At 40.1% G+C, this 17,085-nt stretch overlaps 2 protein-coding genes across 10 annotated transcripts in view; both read left to right on the top strand.

The window, feature by feature from the left end:
- The first annotated feature begins 3,206 nt into the window (after nt 1–3,206).
- LOC148854118 (uncharacterized) lies at nt 3,207–10,263 on the top strand. The gene is made up of 2 exons (XM_088986455.1): nt 3,207–4,096; nt 9,348–10,263. The coding sequence occupies exons 1-2, from the start codon at nt 3,570–3,572 to the stop codon at nt 9,787–9,789; spliced, it is 969 nt and encodes a 322-aa protein (XP_088842581.1). The 5' UTR covers nt 3,207–3,569; the 3' UTR covers nt 9,790–10,263.
- A 3,658-nt stretch (nt 10,264–13,921) lies between these two features.
- Nucleotides 13,922–17,085, top strand: part of LOC148854119 (inositol hexakisphosphate and diphosphoinositol-pentakisphosphate kinase VIP2-like) — a 130,731-nt gene continuing 127,567 nt past the window's right edge. Inside the window, exons 1-4 of one of the 9 annotated variants that reach the window (XM_088983835.1) lie at nt 13,922–14,067; nt 14,367–14,476; nt 14,623–14,682; nt 14,990–15,036. In XM_088983835.1, coding sequence (XP_088839961.1) covers nt 13,935–14,067; nt 14,367–14,476; nt 14,623–14,682; nt 14,990–15,036 — 350 coding nt within the window. In that variant the 5' untranslated portion in view covers nt 13,922–13,934. Of the gene's footprint in view, nt 14,216–14,338; nt 14,477–14,622; nt 14,683–14,989; nt 15,037–17,085 lie in introns of those variants that run through there. The other 8 variants (XM_088983837.1, XM_088983836.1, XM_088983838.1 and 5 more) reach the window with 8 other exon arrangements.

The raw sequence follows: 17,085 nt of genomic DNA on the forward strand, positions 1-17,085 counted from the left end.
AGTCATAACCCAGGCCCCACACTCATTGCCCCTTGGCCAGAGTTATTGAAGTCATAGCCAGGGGATCGGCCTCAGGGGAAGCACCCACCTCGTCTCAAAAGGCATATGCCTGGTAGTATAACATTCAGGGCCCAACATCGAAGAGGCCAAGGTAGGAGGACCTCATTCCTTCTCAAATAACGACCTACAAGGGGTTTTTGTGCCCCACGATGATGCGGTTGCCACGTTGGTGGTGTCTTTGGCAAGGTGAACAATCCTTGGTGGCATTGACGAGGTGATCAATCCTTGGTAAGGGAAAGTTGTCTTTGGAACAAGCCTTATTGAGTTCTCTCTTATAAAGCCAATACCAAGTAGCTTGTCCATTTCTTCTTTGATGGCTTTCTAGTGTTTCGATGCAAAGCTTCTCTTCTTTGCTGAACCGGCCTACAACTCAAGTCTACGCTCAACTTGTGAGTAATGACCGAGGGGTTAATTCTTGGCATATCAGTGATGGACCAAGCAAACATGTGGTATTGGCTTTAAGGAAGCTTAGCAATTCACAAAGTGTGTCTTGAGGGAGGCAAGACCCAACTCATATTGTTTTCTCAAGCTTATCCTCATCTAAGGGAACCGAGATGTGGTCCTCAGTCGGTTGGCCTCGGCTAAACGGTTCGTCCCAGAGGTCAAGCCCCTCTAGTGGTAGGGCTTCCTTGTCCTTGACTTTTAGTGCTACAACGTAGCATTGTCCGGCAGTTTGCTAGTTTCCCCTAATTACCCCTACACCATGCTCTATGGGGAACTTCATGTTGAGGTGGTAAGACGAGATGACCGTCTTGAGTGTGTGAAAGGTTGACCTCCCTACGATGGCGTTGTAAGCTGAGCCTTATCTTCATGACCAAGAACTCAGTCATCCAAGTGATGTGCCGAGGTTCGGTCCCTATAGTGACCGATAGGGTTATCTTTCCTTCAGGTCTGATAGCTGCTTTAGAAAACCCGATGAGAGGTACGTCAATGGGGTGTAGTCGGTCTGGTGTCAGCTACATCTTCTCAAACATCTTGTAGAACAGGATTCTTTTCACCATGTAGTTGGTGATGATCATTGACACCACCAACACCTTGCCGTGGGGCACATAAACCCCCTGTATGTCATTATTTGAGAAGGAGATGAGGTCTTTCGGCCTCAGCCTCTTCAGTGCTTGGCCCTGAATGTTATATTGTTGAACAAATGCCTTTCAAGACGAGGTGGGTGCTCCCTTTGAGGCCGAGCCCTCAGCTATGACTTCAACGACTTCGGCTAGGGGCGATGAGTGTGGGGCCTGACCTATGGCTGCTATGAGGATGACACTAGGGCATCGCCCTCAACATAATCTTTTAAGTGTCTGTAGTGGATGAGGTACTTAATATCGTTCTTGAGCTCGTAATAGTCCTCGGTGTCGTGGCCGGTGTCGCGGTGGTACTTGTAGTACTTCTTGGGGTTCCCCCTTCTCGGGTTCCTTTTCAACTTGGCTGACCACTTCATGAATTTTTCCTTTCCTACTTGCATTAGTATTGTTTGCAAGGAGTTTAGTGGTGTGTACTTGGGGCGGCAACTTCTTCTCACCGCCCTTGTTGGTGGGGTTATCGTTGCAGCCATCCGTTTCCTTCCTCTTATTGTTACTGGACCTTGCTTTTGGATCTTGGAGGCGTTTGTTAGCTTCGGCCTTCTCAGTAGCGATGTACTTTTGGACCTTCTTCAAGAACTTGACTTTAGTCTTGGGCGAAGTCTAGAAATGGACCAGTTGGAGGGTTCAGGTCAAAGGCCATTGATGGTCGTGTGCATGGAGACTAAGGGGTTGAGGTCCTTGACATCGAGTTCTTCTTGGTTGAACCTCTTCATATACACTCGAAGGCTTTCCCTGCACTTTTGCTTAACGAACATTAGGGAGGTGACAATTTTTTAACATTGTTAGCTGCTCACAAAGTAACTTAGGAAGAGGTCCACAAACTAGTCCCAAGAGCCGATGGAGTGTGGGGGTAGTGTTGAGAATCATCGACGTGCTACTCCCTTGAATGTGGCTTGGAAGGCTCAACACATGAGCGCGTCAGAATATCCATGTAGGAGCATGAGGGCCCATAAGCTTTCTAGGTGGTCATCAGGGTTTGTACTGCATCATAGGTCTTCAGCGTTGGGAGGAGATCGGAGATGATGGAATCCACGAAGGCCACCATTTGGCTGAATGAGACATGACAAATGGCGGAGGCATCAACTTGGCCCTCCTTTACTTGTTGAAGCTGATCCTAAATGGCGGAGGCATCAACTTGGCCCTCCTTTTCGACGAGGTAGCCATCTTATGGGTGGCCTCCTACCAGACGTCCTATATTGTCCAACCGCTAGGTCAGGTTGTCTAGCTTGTCCAGGACTAGCTCGAACTGGCCGATTGTGACTAAGTTTTAAATGTTAGGAATGGTGTCTTACTTGTCAGCCATTTCAAAAACACTAGTTGATTAAGTTAAACTTGTTTTCTTAGGAGAAAGTTTTGAAGATGTTTCCCACAAACGCCACCAATTGTTGCTGCCAAATACGGAGCTGAGGGCAACAACATAAATTTTGGTGTCTAAGGCTGACAGGTCCAATCTGCTAAGACAAAGAAGACTTCTGAGGCCCCAAAAATTATCATAGGGGCGAAGACTCCGACGATCAAGTTAGTCGAGGTCTAGGAGGGGTCAGACTAAGTGAGGAAACTTACGGTTTAAGTCTATATATCTTTACCTCAATGTGTGAGCCCCTTTTATAACCGGAATTGTGTTAGAAGAGAAGCAATTGGAAGTGGTTGATAGTATTTGATGATGGATGGTCAGGATGATCCAACTGATGCCACGTGCCAAAATATGCATGTATTCCAAATATTCCTACATCACCAGCAGTCACTTTCCACATCACACACCTGCGGTGATGGGCTGTCGGGATGAGATAGATGAGAACGCTCTTGTCTGCCTTTGCTCTCTCTTTCATATGTGAACCACCTTTTCCGTGTAGAACAAGGCTTACTGGGCCGAAAACAAGGCCTGGGCTGGCATGACTTGCGCCCTCGGCAGTCGGCACTCGGCACTCCGTTAAGTCCGATATTTTTGCCCCATTAGCGCATACTTAATACTTGCACGACGAACCCCCAAAATAGACGGAGGTCCCACCCATTGAATTGGAATAATTGAAATACAAATAATGGTAACGTACGCAATTAGTGCGTACCCTTCGCCGTACAACCCAAGAATCCACGCCCCTTTGCATTTGGCGTGGCGTGGTGTGGTTGACATCCGGTCGATCCGCAGGGGAAAATCGCAAACAGAGTCTCATCGGACGATTCCCGAAAGTTCTCGAGTTTTCTCATTGCCGACGATGGCCACACTCATGACTCACCTGCCACTCCCAAACAAAACTTAATTGCCAAATAATTACAAGGAATCGTTTTCATTTTCATAAATAAATAAAATAAAATAAAATAAAATAAACAAATAAATACCACATCGATTCCCTTCGATTCGTTTGATTTGCTGCTGTTTTTTGGGATTCAGACTTGAGAGCGAGTGGAGATCAGAAGACTCAGGGAGAAATGGGTGTCGATTACTACAACATATTGAAGGTGAACAGGAATGCAGGTGAGGAGGAATTAAAGAAGGCATACAAGAGATTGGCCATGAAATGGCATCCCGACAAGAACCCTCTTAACAAGCAAGAAGCCGAGTCCAAGTTCAAGCAGATCACTGAGGCTTATGATGTCCTCAGTGATCCTCAGAAGCGTCAGATCTACGATCTTTTTGGCGAAGAAGTTGTCAAGTCCGGTCAGTTCCCAACTCCTCCCTCTGCTGCCTCTGCTGCCTCTGCTGCCTCTGCTGCCGCCCGTGGCGCTTCTGCTGCTCCCAATTCCAACTACCGCTATAACCCCAGGAACCCCGATGACATTTATGCCGAGGTTGTGGGTGGATCAGAGGGTGGCTATGGCTATGGTGGTCGTGCCGATTCTGTTAATCAGCAGCCTCGAAAGGCATCCAATATCGAGAAAAAGTTGCTTTGTAGTCTGGAGGAGCTTTACTTGGGCACGCAAAGGAGAATGAAGTTCACCAACACCGATGCTTCTGGGTATGTCATTTTCCGAGTCGCCCTTTTCTTTATTTGTCTTTAATTGTTAACATTTTTGGTTGTTCTGGGAAAATCTAGAATTTCTTGATTGGGTGTTAGGACGCAGATAATTCTTGGTTTATTTCGTGGCCTCTTATCTTTCTTCCTTCGTAGGCTTCAAAAAAACTTTCTTCCTTGGCATATGGTTTGCCGAGAATTATTAGTGGTACAGTAAACACTAATTACAAAGGGGAAACCCATTTGTGAAATGGAAATTCGGGGGCAGTGAACCAATAGAAATGCAATTTATAGGGTTGACTTAATTATATCTTAGGGTATCTATTAGAGAATAGGTTGTTAGGGGTGTGGAAAATTTGTTACATCACACTGGATACATTTCTTCATGGAACAAACCGAATATTAGAACATTTCTAAGTGCATTATAATAAAAATCGAGTAGTTTCTTTTTGTGATTTAAATGTCTATGTAGATGTATCGGGCAGAACTTTAGTGGCATGGATTTGCTCATGTTATGAAAGAGTTAGGGTAACCTAGGAGTGGATTGTCCTAGTTAGAAGTTGGAGATGATATGGTCCACATGGATAAGTTTGGGGCTGAGATTATTAGAATGTCAGGTGTCCATTTTTGAACTGTTCTTATTTGCAAAGTAAAACTATAGGGCATAATGAGAAAGAGATAAATTATCTGTATCTGCCAAACTCACTTTTCTAATTGATTACGATGGAATAGATTATTTTTCATGTCCAAGTGGAAGCTTACAATCCAACAAGCAAAAGATCACATGATTTGGAGTTTGGACATGAATTGGGTAAGTTATGGCCAGTTTGTTTGCAACCTACAAATCCGTTTTGACATTTCTATATTTTGTTTTTTTGAGCTTTTTAGTTAGAATTCTAACAGTTCGACTTATTTTGGTATTGGTATGCATTACTATATTAGTTTTAGAAGTTGCTTCCTTATTATGTATTCATTTCAAACTTATATTAGTTCAAAAAATCAATTTTAGGAGGCTTTTTAGGAGTTTTAGTTAGTTTTGATATCATTCTAACAGTCTAATTATAGGTATAGGTTGGAGAGTGATTATGATTTTTTCTCCTTTTTAGATTTGGGAAATATGGCTGATATTTCTGCTGCAAAAGGGGTATCATGGCATTATATGTGCCAACCTTTCTTAATCATTTAGGTACAAATCATGCCATTGTTATCTTAACCTTGCTTAATCTAATGAAGTAAAAATAATAATCAACAATTGGAAATGGTCTAGTTGATAAAAAAATTGGAAATGGTCTATTTAATGGAATGGATACACTAGTGGTTCTAGTTTTACTGAAAATTCTGTTGGTGTGTATGCGATAGACCTGGTACACCACCCAAAGTTGTGTTGCCTAGGCAATTTATATATGATATAGATGCTATATAAGGTGCTTAATGCCTTAACCGTTAACATTTAAATGCACAAGGTGAAGTTGTCTGTTGTCATCATCATATCTCTACAAGATGAACATCGGGTGTTGTATGACAGCTCCTTCACCTTAAAACCCTCTGATTCAATTGCCACAAAATCTCAAGCAGCCTTTCTACATGTCCTAGGCTTCCAACCTGTTTCCAACAAGATATAATTAAATCTCAAAATGTCCATTCTCTCTATGTAAGCTTTCTTGTCACTTATCAATTTCTTCTCTGCTTCTCTCCAGAGCCACAATCTGTTCACGTAGTGCTAACCTAAGTAACCAGAGAGTGAAGCTGGAAGTGGTGGATGATCTTAGATGAGAGTAAGGGTGGTGGAGGGAGGGAGGGGGTGAAAATATGGTATTTTAGTACTCTGGTTATGAGTTGTTAACTAATGATAGAACATTTGGGGGTCTTGAGAGGGGTAGACCAGGTACTGTCCTAACCTTTGGCATTTTTTTGCACAAAGTAACCACCCTCAGATTTGTCTTACCTCATGTCCTTTAATGTCTCATTTCATAGTATCTGGACTCTAGTACAATAAATATATAAATACTACAGACCTTATGACCTTCATCCTCTTCTACTATTCAGTGGTCCATACATGACAGTTTGAAAAGTAATAAATGCATATATCCATCGTTATCTTGTTTACAAGTCCATATGCTGATTTTGGGTTCCAGTTTCATGGTAACGAAAGTTATGAAGTAAGAAAAGTCAATTGGTAAAATGTTGGAACAGGACAAAATCTGAGACAATGATCCTAGTGAATCAATAAACTTTTGACTCTGAAGTTGTTTGCTGACTTTAAGGTGGAAGATTTCTTCAGGTGTTGGGGGGCAATTGCTGGATTCTCCTCTAGGAAACCAAAGCCCCTTGAGGTGTAGTCTCCCCCAATGACTGGGTGGTTGAAATTGAACTTTGATGGTAGTAGTCTGGGCAATGCAGGTCCATCTGGAATTGGAGGAGTGATTAAAGAGGAAGGTGGCACTATACGGGCTTTTTTTCAGGTCCAATTGTACAAGGTGATGCTGTAGCTGCAGGATATTTTGCTGCAGCATTTGGGGTAAAAATGGCTAGAGACATGGGAGCAGAAAGATTGGTTATTGAAGGCGACTTGAAACTGGTAGTGGGGTGGTTAAAAAAAGGTGAAGGGGTGATTTGGAAGCTTAGAATTGAATACAGGCGCTTCAAATGGCTTTCAAGAGATGTGGAAATTCGAATCAAGTGGGTCAGGAGATCTGCCAATAGCTTAGCAAAACAAGGAGTAAATAGACAACAGGTGTACTGGGCTCAGTTGTAATAAAGGCTGTGATACAGCTGGGGGTTTGTCTTGTATTGGGTTAGAAAGTTTCTTCACAACTTATGGTTGTAATGTTTCTCTTTTTTATTAATGAATGAATAAATTTCTGTGTTTCTGATAAAAAAATCAATTACCTTTTGACACATGATAGGCCTTTTCATTTCTGAAGTAGCTCATGTAAGCAAGCCTGATTCTTGTTTTTGTGTGAAAAAAGGAAGCAAAGCGGAAGCATTGAAGCCCTAGTTTCCCACTTATTACATGTTTGGCTCGCTTGAGACTAGCCTGATTGAAGCATTATCTGCATTTAGGCCTTGGGCTGGGCTGACCTCAGCCTATAAGACCTGGTTTGATGCTCATTCCTAGCTTCAGGCAACAGATATAGGGCTGTTAATGAGCTGGGTTTGGACTAGGTCAGGGTAGACTCAGTCTCAACTTGATTAAAAATACACAGACCTGATAGGGTCTAAGTAGCAAACTTAGAACCAATCAAGCAATCCTATTATTAATTGGGCTTATCAGGTCTGATCTTGTAAGATCCAATTCCAACTAACAGGCCTTTAGCTTGGTAGTTTGACAATAAATGATAAATCTACTTTTTTTTGAGAGAAAAAATGATAAATCTACTAATTCTCTTGCTCTCTTTTCAAAATGTCTATATATCTGTTATAAAATGATAATATATTCATTTTTATGTGAAATCATCACAGATAAACTATGAGAAACATACATAAAATGTTGGGTGGTATCTTTATCATATGCTAATATACATACACATGATTAGTGTAGACTTAATCATGTAGGAACAGATGGCATCAAACTAAGAAACACTACCAATCTTGCAAAATAGTAAGGAGGCAATAACTATTCTGCCAAGTATTTTGAAAGTGAGAAGTGCAACGGAAGGAGTATGTGGATCTTGAGGTGTGAGGCCCAAGGCAAGGGGCACACCTGAATGAAGTAAGTTGTTTCTTTTGAAAAAAATAAAAAAGTTCACTATGTAAGAATTTGCACTTTGAGAAGTTGAGATGGGGTAAATGATGAAAAAAGTTATTCATAAAAAATATGATGAAAAAAGTTCCATCTTGTAGTGTGCGGTCCCAATTGTGTTCATCTAAAAGAAACAATGGGGCATGTGATCTCTCTCTTTGATTGATGAGCAAAGTGCTCCTAGGCTAATGGCTGTGGAGGTATGGGGTAGAAAAAAAATCTATGAAAAATGATAGGAAAACCCTCTTGATTGAAAAATCCTCTCAATTCACACTTTTTACAGGTGCAGGTGACCAAATTATTTCTAGGACACATGGGCTGTATCCAACCCTCTTAGTCTGCATCTAATGTTCCAGTGCAAATTTATTTGCACATTCAGTCTCACCTCCTCCAAATGTTCAACTGATAGTGAGTCATGCATGCTGATAATATCTTAGCCAGTCAAGGGTAATAGCAAAAGCGGCAAGATCATATGAAACCTACAATTGCTTTATGCTAGCCTTTATAGAAAGAAAGAATCAACAGGTATTTTAGTGGAAAGCCATCTCAGTGGAGGCTATTATTGGGATGGCTGAAAACAAGTTGATATGCTAGGTGGCAGTTCTCAAAGATTTTTTTTTTTTGTTTTTTGATGGATAAATAAATATTAACACAAAAACAAAAGAGAGTTGCAGTTTGTAACAAGTACACCCATCAGCCAAATAGGAGGTTCCTCTGAAGTTCTTTCACTTTTTGAGCAATTTATTGGGGCTCTATTACCTTTCAAGTTTCAAGATCAACACCATGCTTCCAAAAAGATAGCCCATTGGCTAGACCTTCAAGGGGAACCAAGAAAGCGTTAGAGTATTTCAATAAGATACTCAGGTAACCAGCCTTTTCTGGAGAGATTTTAGCTTCACAAAGACAAATAATATTAGAATAGAGCCTTAAACTAAAATCCCTCAAATTTTGAGGCAGTTCCAGCTAAAAATGACCATTGTGAAACTTGTGGCTGTTAAGGACCAGCCACCACTGTCCTATCAACAAAAGCATAAACAAAAAAGAGATTACCTGAGTGTTATCAGTTCCTCTAGCTTTCCCCCACACAAGTTACCAAACCTGCAATTCAAGAGACTGACCATCCCCAGAAACCCCTGAAGCAGCAACAGAAGAAACAATCTGCCTATTATTCAAACCCAAATCCATTGTCTTTCATCTCAAAAAATAAAGCGGACACTTGCCTTGGTTTTAGTGCAGTTATAAAAGTTAAATTTGACTGTATAATGTCAATTTTATCTTTACTCTTTATTTGCACACGTGCATAGCACATGCTCTTACCCTAGTTCTCTTAAAGCCCTTTAGATATGAAACTTAAGAATGAAAAAAATAAAATCTTACTCATCTAAAAAAGAAAGAAAAACTACCTACATAATATGACATTAATTCTCATTATGGGATTTGCATGTCTGGATTGTGATTTTATATTGTATAATTGCCCTTGGTGTGATACACCTGCAATTTTTTTTTTCGCAGTAAGAAAGGAATTGTGGAGGAGATCTTGACTATTGATATTAAGCCTGGCTGGAAGAAGGGTACAAAGATCACGTTCCCAGAGAAGGGTAACCAAATGCGTGGCTTCATTCCTGGGGATCTAGTTTTTGTGGTTGAAGAGAAGCCGCATGCAGTTTACAGAAGGGATGGAAATAACCTAATATTCACACAGGAGATAACACTGCTAGAGGCACTTACGGGGAAGACAATCAACCTGGTAACCCTGGACGGAAGGAATCTCACTATCCAAGTGACAGAAATTGTCAGACCAGGCTATGAGAAGGTGATAAAAAATGAAGGAATGCCATTGGCGAAAGAACCTGGGAAAAAGGGAAACCTGATTATAAAGTTCAATATTACGTTTCCTAAAAGCCTAACTTCAGACCAAAAATCTGCTCTGCAGAGGGTGTTGGGGGGGAACTGATGGCTTTGGAGTTATCACATATGGATGATGATCACACAGGCAGCTGCAAACGCTATTGCATGTAAATATGTTATAGTTTCACTGTCAAGAGAGGAAGAATGTGAATAGCATAGTAAGTTTGGGGACTTGGACACCATTTTTAGGGTATTCAAAACTGGTAAAGATGGATTGTTGATGATGAGCACATCCCATAATGGAAGTTCATAGGACGAAGATATTGCTACTGCTACTGCTACAGTGCTACTATGCCGCTCCACTGCCTTTTGTTGTCTACTCAGTTTTGTACACTAAATAATACCAGCAACTGAGACAGAGGGGGAAGTAATTTTGACTGCAGGAATCGACTGCAGTTTCAAATGATAATATTCAATGTATCTTTTCTTTTGGTAGATAAAAAGGGGTTTCCATTTTCCTTGTATGTTTTGATAAATAACTTTCATACATACAAGTGCCGATTTTCTGTTGAGAGCACCATTAGAACGTGTTGGTAAATAGGTCATTAAGGGGGTGTTTTGCACACCCTGTGGTGGCAGGGATCAATCCATGTCACAGCACAATTTACAACTATTTTGAATGTGGATAAACTGTGTGGATTGGATTAGTACACACCCACAGTGTATGGTGTAGACCCGTTTACACCACACTTTTTTATTCTATGTATATCATATTTATTTTATAAATAACATATACAATTAATCATAAATATCTAACTTTTGTACTTTATATGATAAATATTTTTAAAAAAGGCATCAATGAATTAATATTAACCAATAAATATTATTTTTTATAAAACAATAGTAAAATAATTAAAAAATAAAAAATATATTTTAAATATGGGAAATATATGATATGGAAAGAGTTTTGACCAATCAAAGCCCACCCATGAATTTTGATAATTGACACCTACCACACTTATGATTCCAATTTATTGGTCAGATATTTTTTCGATATCATATCTTATCCATATCATAGTCGAACCCTATAAATATTTAAAAATATTATTTTATTGATAAAAATAAAAAAAAATTATAAAAATTAAAAAATTAAGTAAAATAATTAATATTTTAGATCATACAGTTGAAATGCAACAGTAGGAATTTCAGAGATAATTGAAGGCGTATCTCTTCACATAGCCTCTACCCTTGATCCTTGAAGTATGGGATCAAAATTAAAGAGGATGTATTCATAAGTTTTTCCTGTTGATGATATATTAGGGTGTGGATGGGACCGGTTTACGTTATATTGGGGTGTAGACGAGACTGGTCTTATCTATATCTATACCCAATCGAATGAATCTTCATCACATCAACAAGACTAAAACAGTTCACGGGATGAACACAGTGCCAAACACGCCTATATTACACGGTTTTGCCTCGAATAGGGGCTCTGGCCTGGAACTTAAGCAGGTAGCGCAACTTACCCTATGTTCCACCTATTTCGTGAAACCCAGGGAACATCAACAGCTTAAAGCCTCAGACGACCGACATTTTCTTCCCAAGTCCCCTCTTCCCCAAACGATCATATGCATCTCATCTCATGGCTACACAGGTACAAAAAGTAAAGCGAAAGGGAATATTGTACTAATCCCAACTTCAATTATTCTGTAAGTGGCAGGATTATCTTGGCCCCATTAAGTCCGACTAGTCATCGATAAATGTTCACGGACACGGTAATAACCGTGTACTGGAACGAGAGACAAACTTGCATGAGAATCCAGCCGCAGGAAATCTGGGCTCTTTGAACACCCCCTAAACCTAAATGGATTGTACCCTATGAACAGCTCGAATTAACATATGCTCGTTATTGTTGGGCAGATTGGAGGGTACTGGTTCCAGATTTCCCACTTCGCACAAAAGTTTTAACCTGTCATAATTTGCAGTTGGCATATACTGAAGAGTGAGGAGCATTATGAGCCAGAGGGCCTCCCATCCCATGCCACTTTGAACGGGCAGCCTTCTTTAAAGCAACAATTCAATAACCAACCTTTATTTTCTGTGTTCCTAAAGGCTAATACCACAGGGCATCTCCAATTTGTAGCAGAAATATGCCAAGCTGAAAACCTAATAAGTTGCCTATTGCCTTATAAGATTCCTATTCTAATCAACTTCCTGATATATGATATATCTCCAGAATATTACTAAATCCTCAACTAACAAAAGCAGAATCTGATACATGTCAAGAACACCGGAGATCACCCACCTCACTTCTATTCTCCAGAGGGGATCAACTGAGAAATTCCAATTCCCGCGGCCGCAGTCACCAAATTGCAGCCTCTACTCGGTTGGACCTTGTGAATTGTGCTTGCGTAACGGGATCTAAGTGGGTTTGTTTGTTTTATTGCATTAAGATTCTTCTCAATTATCTTATGGTAATTTCAATGTGTTCAGAAGACCACGTGTATGCCAAAGCTTTGGACTTTCCCTTGTCATTTGATGCTGATTGGTTGAAAATTGACTCTCCAGCTGACTCACTGTTGGATTCCTATCTACTTTCCTTAGCCTTTAAAAAGAGAGAGAGGTAGGGCGCCGTGGGGGGTGTCAAAGATTTGTTAGTTGATACTAACAGATCAGATCTATAACAATTGACTAGACTGGATGTTTGATGACTTGAAATCCCAACCTGTACTGTTGTTTTTTTTTCTTTTTTTTTATATGCAGTCGGTCGTAGCTGTTTCTGGAGTTGGTCACATGAACATTCAATAGACCACTACATTTACATTGGTCTTCCTCCACTTAGACCCCTATTTTAATTTCTCAAAGTTGGGGCCCAGCCCAACTTGACCCATGTGAAACTGGCCTATGAAGCAATATGTACTCGCCTCGTCTAAACTCTAAAGTCTAAAACGGTCTCAATTGACAATCTACTACTACTAGTCAACATTCAACTCACCAATATCTACTACTACTGACCTTCAAACAGGTTGAACGGTTCAACCGGACGGTCTGCCTGGTGAAGCAATCAAAACGGGTTCACTTTCCGGGTCAATAACGGGTTGAAACTTGAAACTCTGGCAATGGCAATAATCAGATACGTGCTTTGCATTATGACGGCTAATGGGTGCCACCCACACCCAATGGATTAGCTGCACTTACCCGGATATCTAAAAATTCAACTAAACTAAGAAGGAAAAATGAGAAAAAACGTGAGATAATGAACAACCAGTCTTGCACTCTTGCCGTCGTTAACAACCAAAGCAGAACGAGTACGTGTAACCTCCATTTCTAACTGGAAAATGGAATTCCGATTCCATGTTATCTCCTTTAAGAAAGAAAAAAAAATCCATACAATATAATCATCTGTTATTTACCTTTATCCATTAGATGAATCCTCCATCTTCTTCTTGGCAACCAAACACACGTAATTCATTTCATACAATCATCTGTTAGTTTCTGCCTTTTTCATTGCATATGCATCATATTGTTTTCTGGTCTATCTCTCGAATGTTCTAAGTTGTAACCAACCAGAGGTCCAGAACAAAGTATAAACTGTTCTTCCTCCTAAATCCATCGCATTATTCTCAACTCAACCCAACTCGGCCAAGCTTTAGTTCCAATCTCAATTCTCAACTGTACTGTATTGGAGATTCTAGTAGATCTCATTCTCTCAAAAGGTTGCTAGTGATGCGCACTGCCTTGTGTCCAACTCCCACTCCCCCACCATAGGCATCATACATTTTATATAAAGGGTGGGTTGGGCTTGGCCCACTGGAGACACGGAGAAAAGTAGGCAACCGTGGGCCAGACCCTTGCCCCACCCTCATTATTCATTACACGCTTATCCAGATCCAATACTCACCATAGATTCATTCACTGATTCACACATACATCTGGGCTCTGGGCCCTCTGGCTACAAACAAAACAAATCCCAACGCCACCGATTTGGAATCTTCTGTTTGGAAGTAAATTCATTCCGAATCCCGAATCCCTGTATGATGATGCTATTGCTACTTTGCTAACATGGTCGCCACCAGATGAGCTTTCGGGGGGGTTCAAAATCTGAATCGTGTGGCTCGTAAAAAATTTCCACGTGGGCCTTGGTCATATCAATGAATATTCATCTCTGAGATGGATGGACGGATCGGTCGATGTATATTCCAGAATCTCGATTCACAACTCGCAAGAATCTCAGTTGGCTCATCTTAATCGATGCGTCTCGACGCGTTTTGCTTTTTGCTCCGTGACGCAAAAAGAGGTCTTAATAAAGCAAGCGAGACTGCCAACCTTTCGCATGAACCCCGCGCGCGTCCCGCCCGCCTCCGGTGTTGGATAACTACTTGGGGTGACTCGTTCTTCTGCCTCGTTTTATCATATATTCAGTTGCTGTAGTTTTGCAGAGACGACGGAGAAAGAAGAAGAGGAAGAAGAGTGTCTCTGTGTTCTTATTAATGGAAACTACACTGTCTTACGTTCAGTCCTGTTAGTTTAATGTAGAGATATTGATTTGACCTGGGATGAGTGATTGGAGGACTTGAATGAGACGGTTTTTTTTTTTTTTTTAAATTCGTCCTTCTGATTTCAAGTCCGTAGAAGCAGCGATAAACAGAAGAGTGTTTTTTTTTTTTTTTTTTTTTTTTTAAGAAACAGAGGCGGCAAGAGAAGAGATGGCGAAGGAGGAGGGGGGAAATGTTGGTGCCAAGATAAAGATTGGCGTCTGCGTCATGGAAAAGAAGGTGAAATGCGGCTCGGAGGTCCTTTTCCTTTTGCCCAGCTCGTGTACCTCCCTGTTAACAGGGGTGTTTTAGTTGTAGTTTCCGTACATTTGCCTTCGTGTTTTGCTTGCGTCCTTACTTACTACACGTGGATTTGTTTCTTCGTTTCTGCTTTGTGGTATCAGGTGTTTTCGGGTCCCATGAAGCAGATTCTTGAGAGGCTAGAGGCGTTTGGTGAATTTCAGGTATTGTTTCCTGTATCGAATCAAACTCTGTTGCTTTGTTTCCTTGCCTGCTAGGCTGCTTACTGGTACAATGTCTGTTGTCGTTCTACTTTTTATTTGAAATTCAGGTTTGAATTAATTGACATTGGCTGGAATCTAGATGATTAGATCAAGGAAATAAAATTGAGATTAGTTTGTTTGTGTTGCATTATGGATCCTGGAAATGCTCAAATTCTACAGCATTTGCAACTGTTTTCTTGCTTTAATCGTTTAATTCTGAAATTACGTAGTCATTTTTTCCTCATATTTACTTTTCTATGTTTTGCAGATGATATTTTTTGGCGACAAAACTATTCTTGAGGATCCGGTAGAGAGGTATGCCTTTTTTGCATTTAACTGAAGCGAATGTATGCTTTTGATATATAAAATTTTCATGTATCTGTTTCCTTATTTATGTCAGTTACCTTCTTCCCTTTTGATGATGTGTTAGGAGGTTGTGAATATTATATTCACAACTTAGTGTTATTAGACATAGGAGACAAGTGAAACATTCCTGATGAACTTTGCTTCAATTTGCATTTTAGTAATACCAAAAACTATAATCATCTGATCAGGAATACCCTTTTGTATGTTGGTAAATGATTCCAAGTTTCCAATGTGGTACTCAGCATTGTTTTTAGAGGCTCAGTGACCAAAACTATGATGTTCGGGTTTATGATGGTGGTTAATGCAACGCAAAGTTAATACTTGCTAATGGAGGAATTTATGAGCTAAATGAGAATGGATTAATAAATGATCAAAGATGAAGCTTTAAGAGAAGCCATTATTGGAGTTAACAGATGGCAATGCAAGAGCCACTGATCTTTAAATTTCACAAGGATATTGTACCAGTCAGTGTTAGAGGCTATCTTTTGCCGTGCTAATTTAAATAAAGGATCTTTAACTTGCATCTGAATTCTGAAGGCTAATTTGGTTATATTGAGAGACACATGTTGCACAATTTAATATGAATTCTTAGTGCTATAACCAAAAAGTAATCCCATCATGGGTATCTATGATAGGATCACTTTTTTGTAAGTTAGATCAGCTTGGAGACTTGGTGTCGTCTTTAGCTAGTTTTTGATTCTATATAGGCTATGGAACCTTTGTCCTATTCAAATTTTAATTGGTGTTTTGGATCCTTGTATCCGTGAAGGGATTTTTAGGCCTTATTGAAGGCTATCATAGACCAAGAAGGTGTAAGGTCATGCATGCTTTTCAAGAACTTCAAAAAAATGCTTGCACATATTATTCCTTTTAAAATGGATGATGACATGGTTACCAATCATATCTCAACTCCCGACATGAAAAATATGCTGGTCAATGATGATCCACCACAAGCATTTAGTCTGAAAGACTGAAACTGCTGTTCACATGAAAAGGCAAGTTTTGAGACTGTAGGAGCGCTTCAAGTAGGATTAGTTGAGACTCTAGGGCCTTCAAGTGGCAGATTGTCAGGCATGAACTTCACCTTGTGCTCCTTGCACCATAGTTGCACCTCTAACTTTTTAAAACATTGATGGGGACCCATAATACAGTTTTTTACTTCTATCAACTATGTCTATTAGATCCTTTTTTTTTTCACTAATCCTTGTTGTTTGAGAATAAAACCCATTCAAGGACCTCACTTAACAGCTTAAGCTTTTAGGTTCAATGGTTCTTTGAATAGTACAGAGCTACTTTGACCAAGTGGTCTAGTGTTTGATCCTCATTACCCCCATTATAATTAATTAAGTTTCAGCACAAGGTATGGGTGCGCCTGTGTTTGTTCACACTTCAAGCACAATGGGCTTTCGTGTGAGGGGGCATGTTAGAGAATAAAACCTATTCAAGGACCTCACTTAACGGCTTAAGCTTTTAGGTTGAATGATTCTTTGAAACTTGTTCTGAACTATACTAATATTCCCTGCTGACTTTGTTCCTTCCGGTCGTAACCCCTATTGCCTTCATTATTTCTACTTCACAGCTTATTTCCTTCTTTTGTAAAATTCCTATACCAATCTGCCACTTATGACCTCTTTAATTCTAGCTTGCCCACCTGAAGAATACAGTCCAGACATGCAGTGACAGGTTATTTTTAGCATCGTCAGTGGCCTTTCTTCATCGTATTTTGAGTGATCTCTTATCTTCTTAAGTTAACCTGGATGCCATTTAATATACTGTTAAATGTATCATGCTTTATTTTTAAGGCTTATACATTTGTGCAGTTTCTTTTTCTTTTCATTGTACTTTTTTAGGAGTTTTCATGTTTTACTTCTTTTATAAGATAAGTTTCTCTATCTCTCAATACTCTTAACAACTTGCTTTTATTGTTTCTCTTGGGGTTGTCATGTGATCATCAACTTGAATATTGCAGCCTTCATGCTTCCTGCTGATTCTTATTTC

The sequence above is a fragment of the Nelumbo lutea genome, chromosome 4 (genome assembly GCF_056320005.1).
Source record: "Nelumbo lutea isolate HS-2025 chromosome 4, American lotus-T2T, whole genome shotgun sequence".
In the NCBI taxonomy this organism is placed as follows: domain Eukaryota; kingdom Viridiplantae; phylum Streptophyta; class Magnoliopsida; order Proteales; family Nelumbonaceae; genus Nelumbo; species Nelumbo lutea.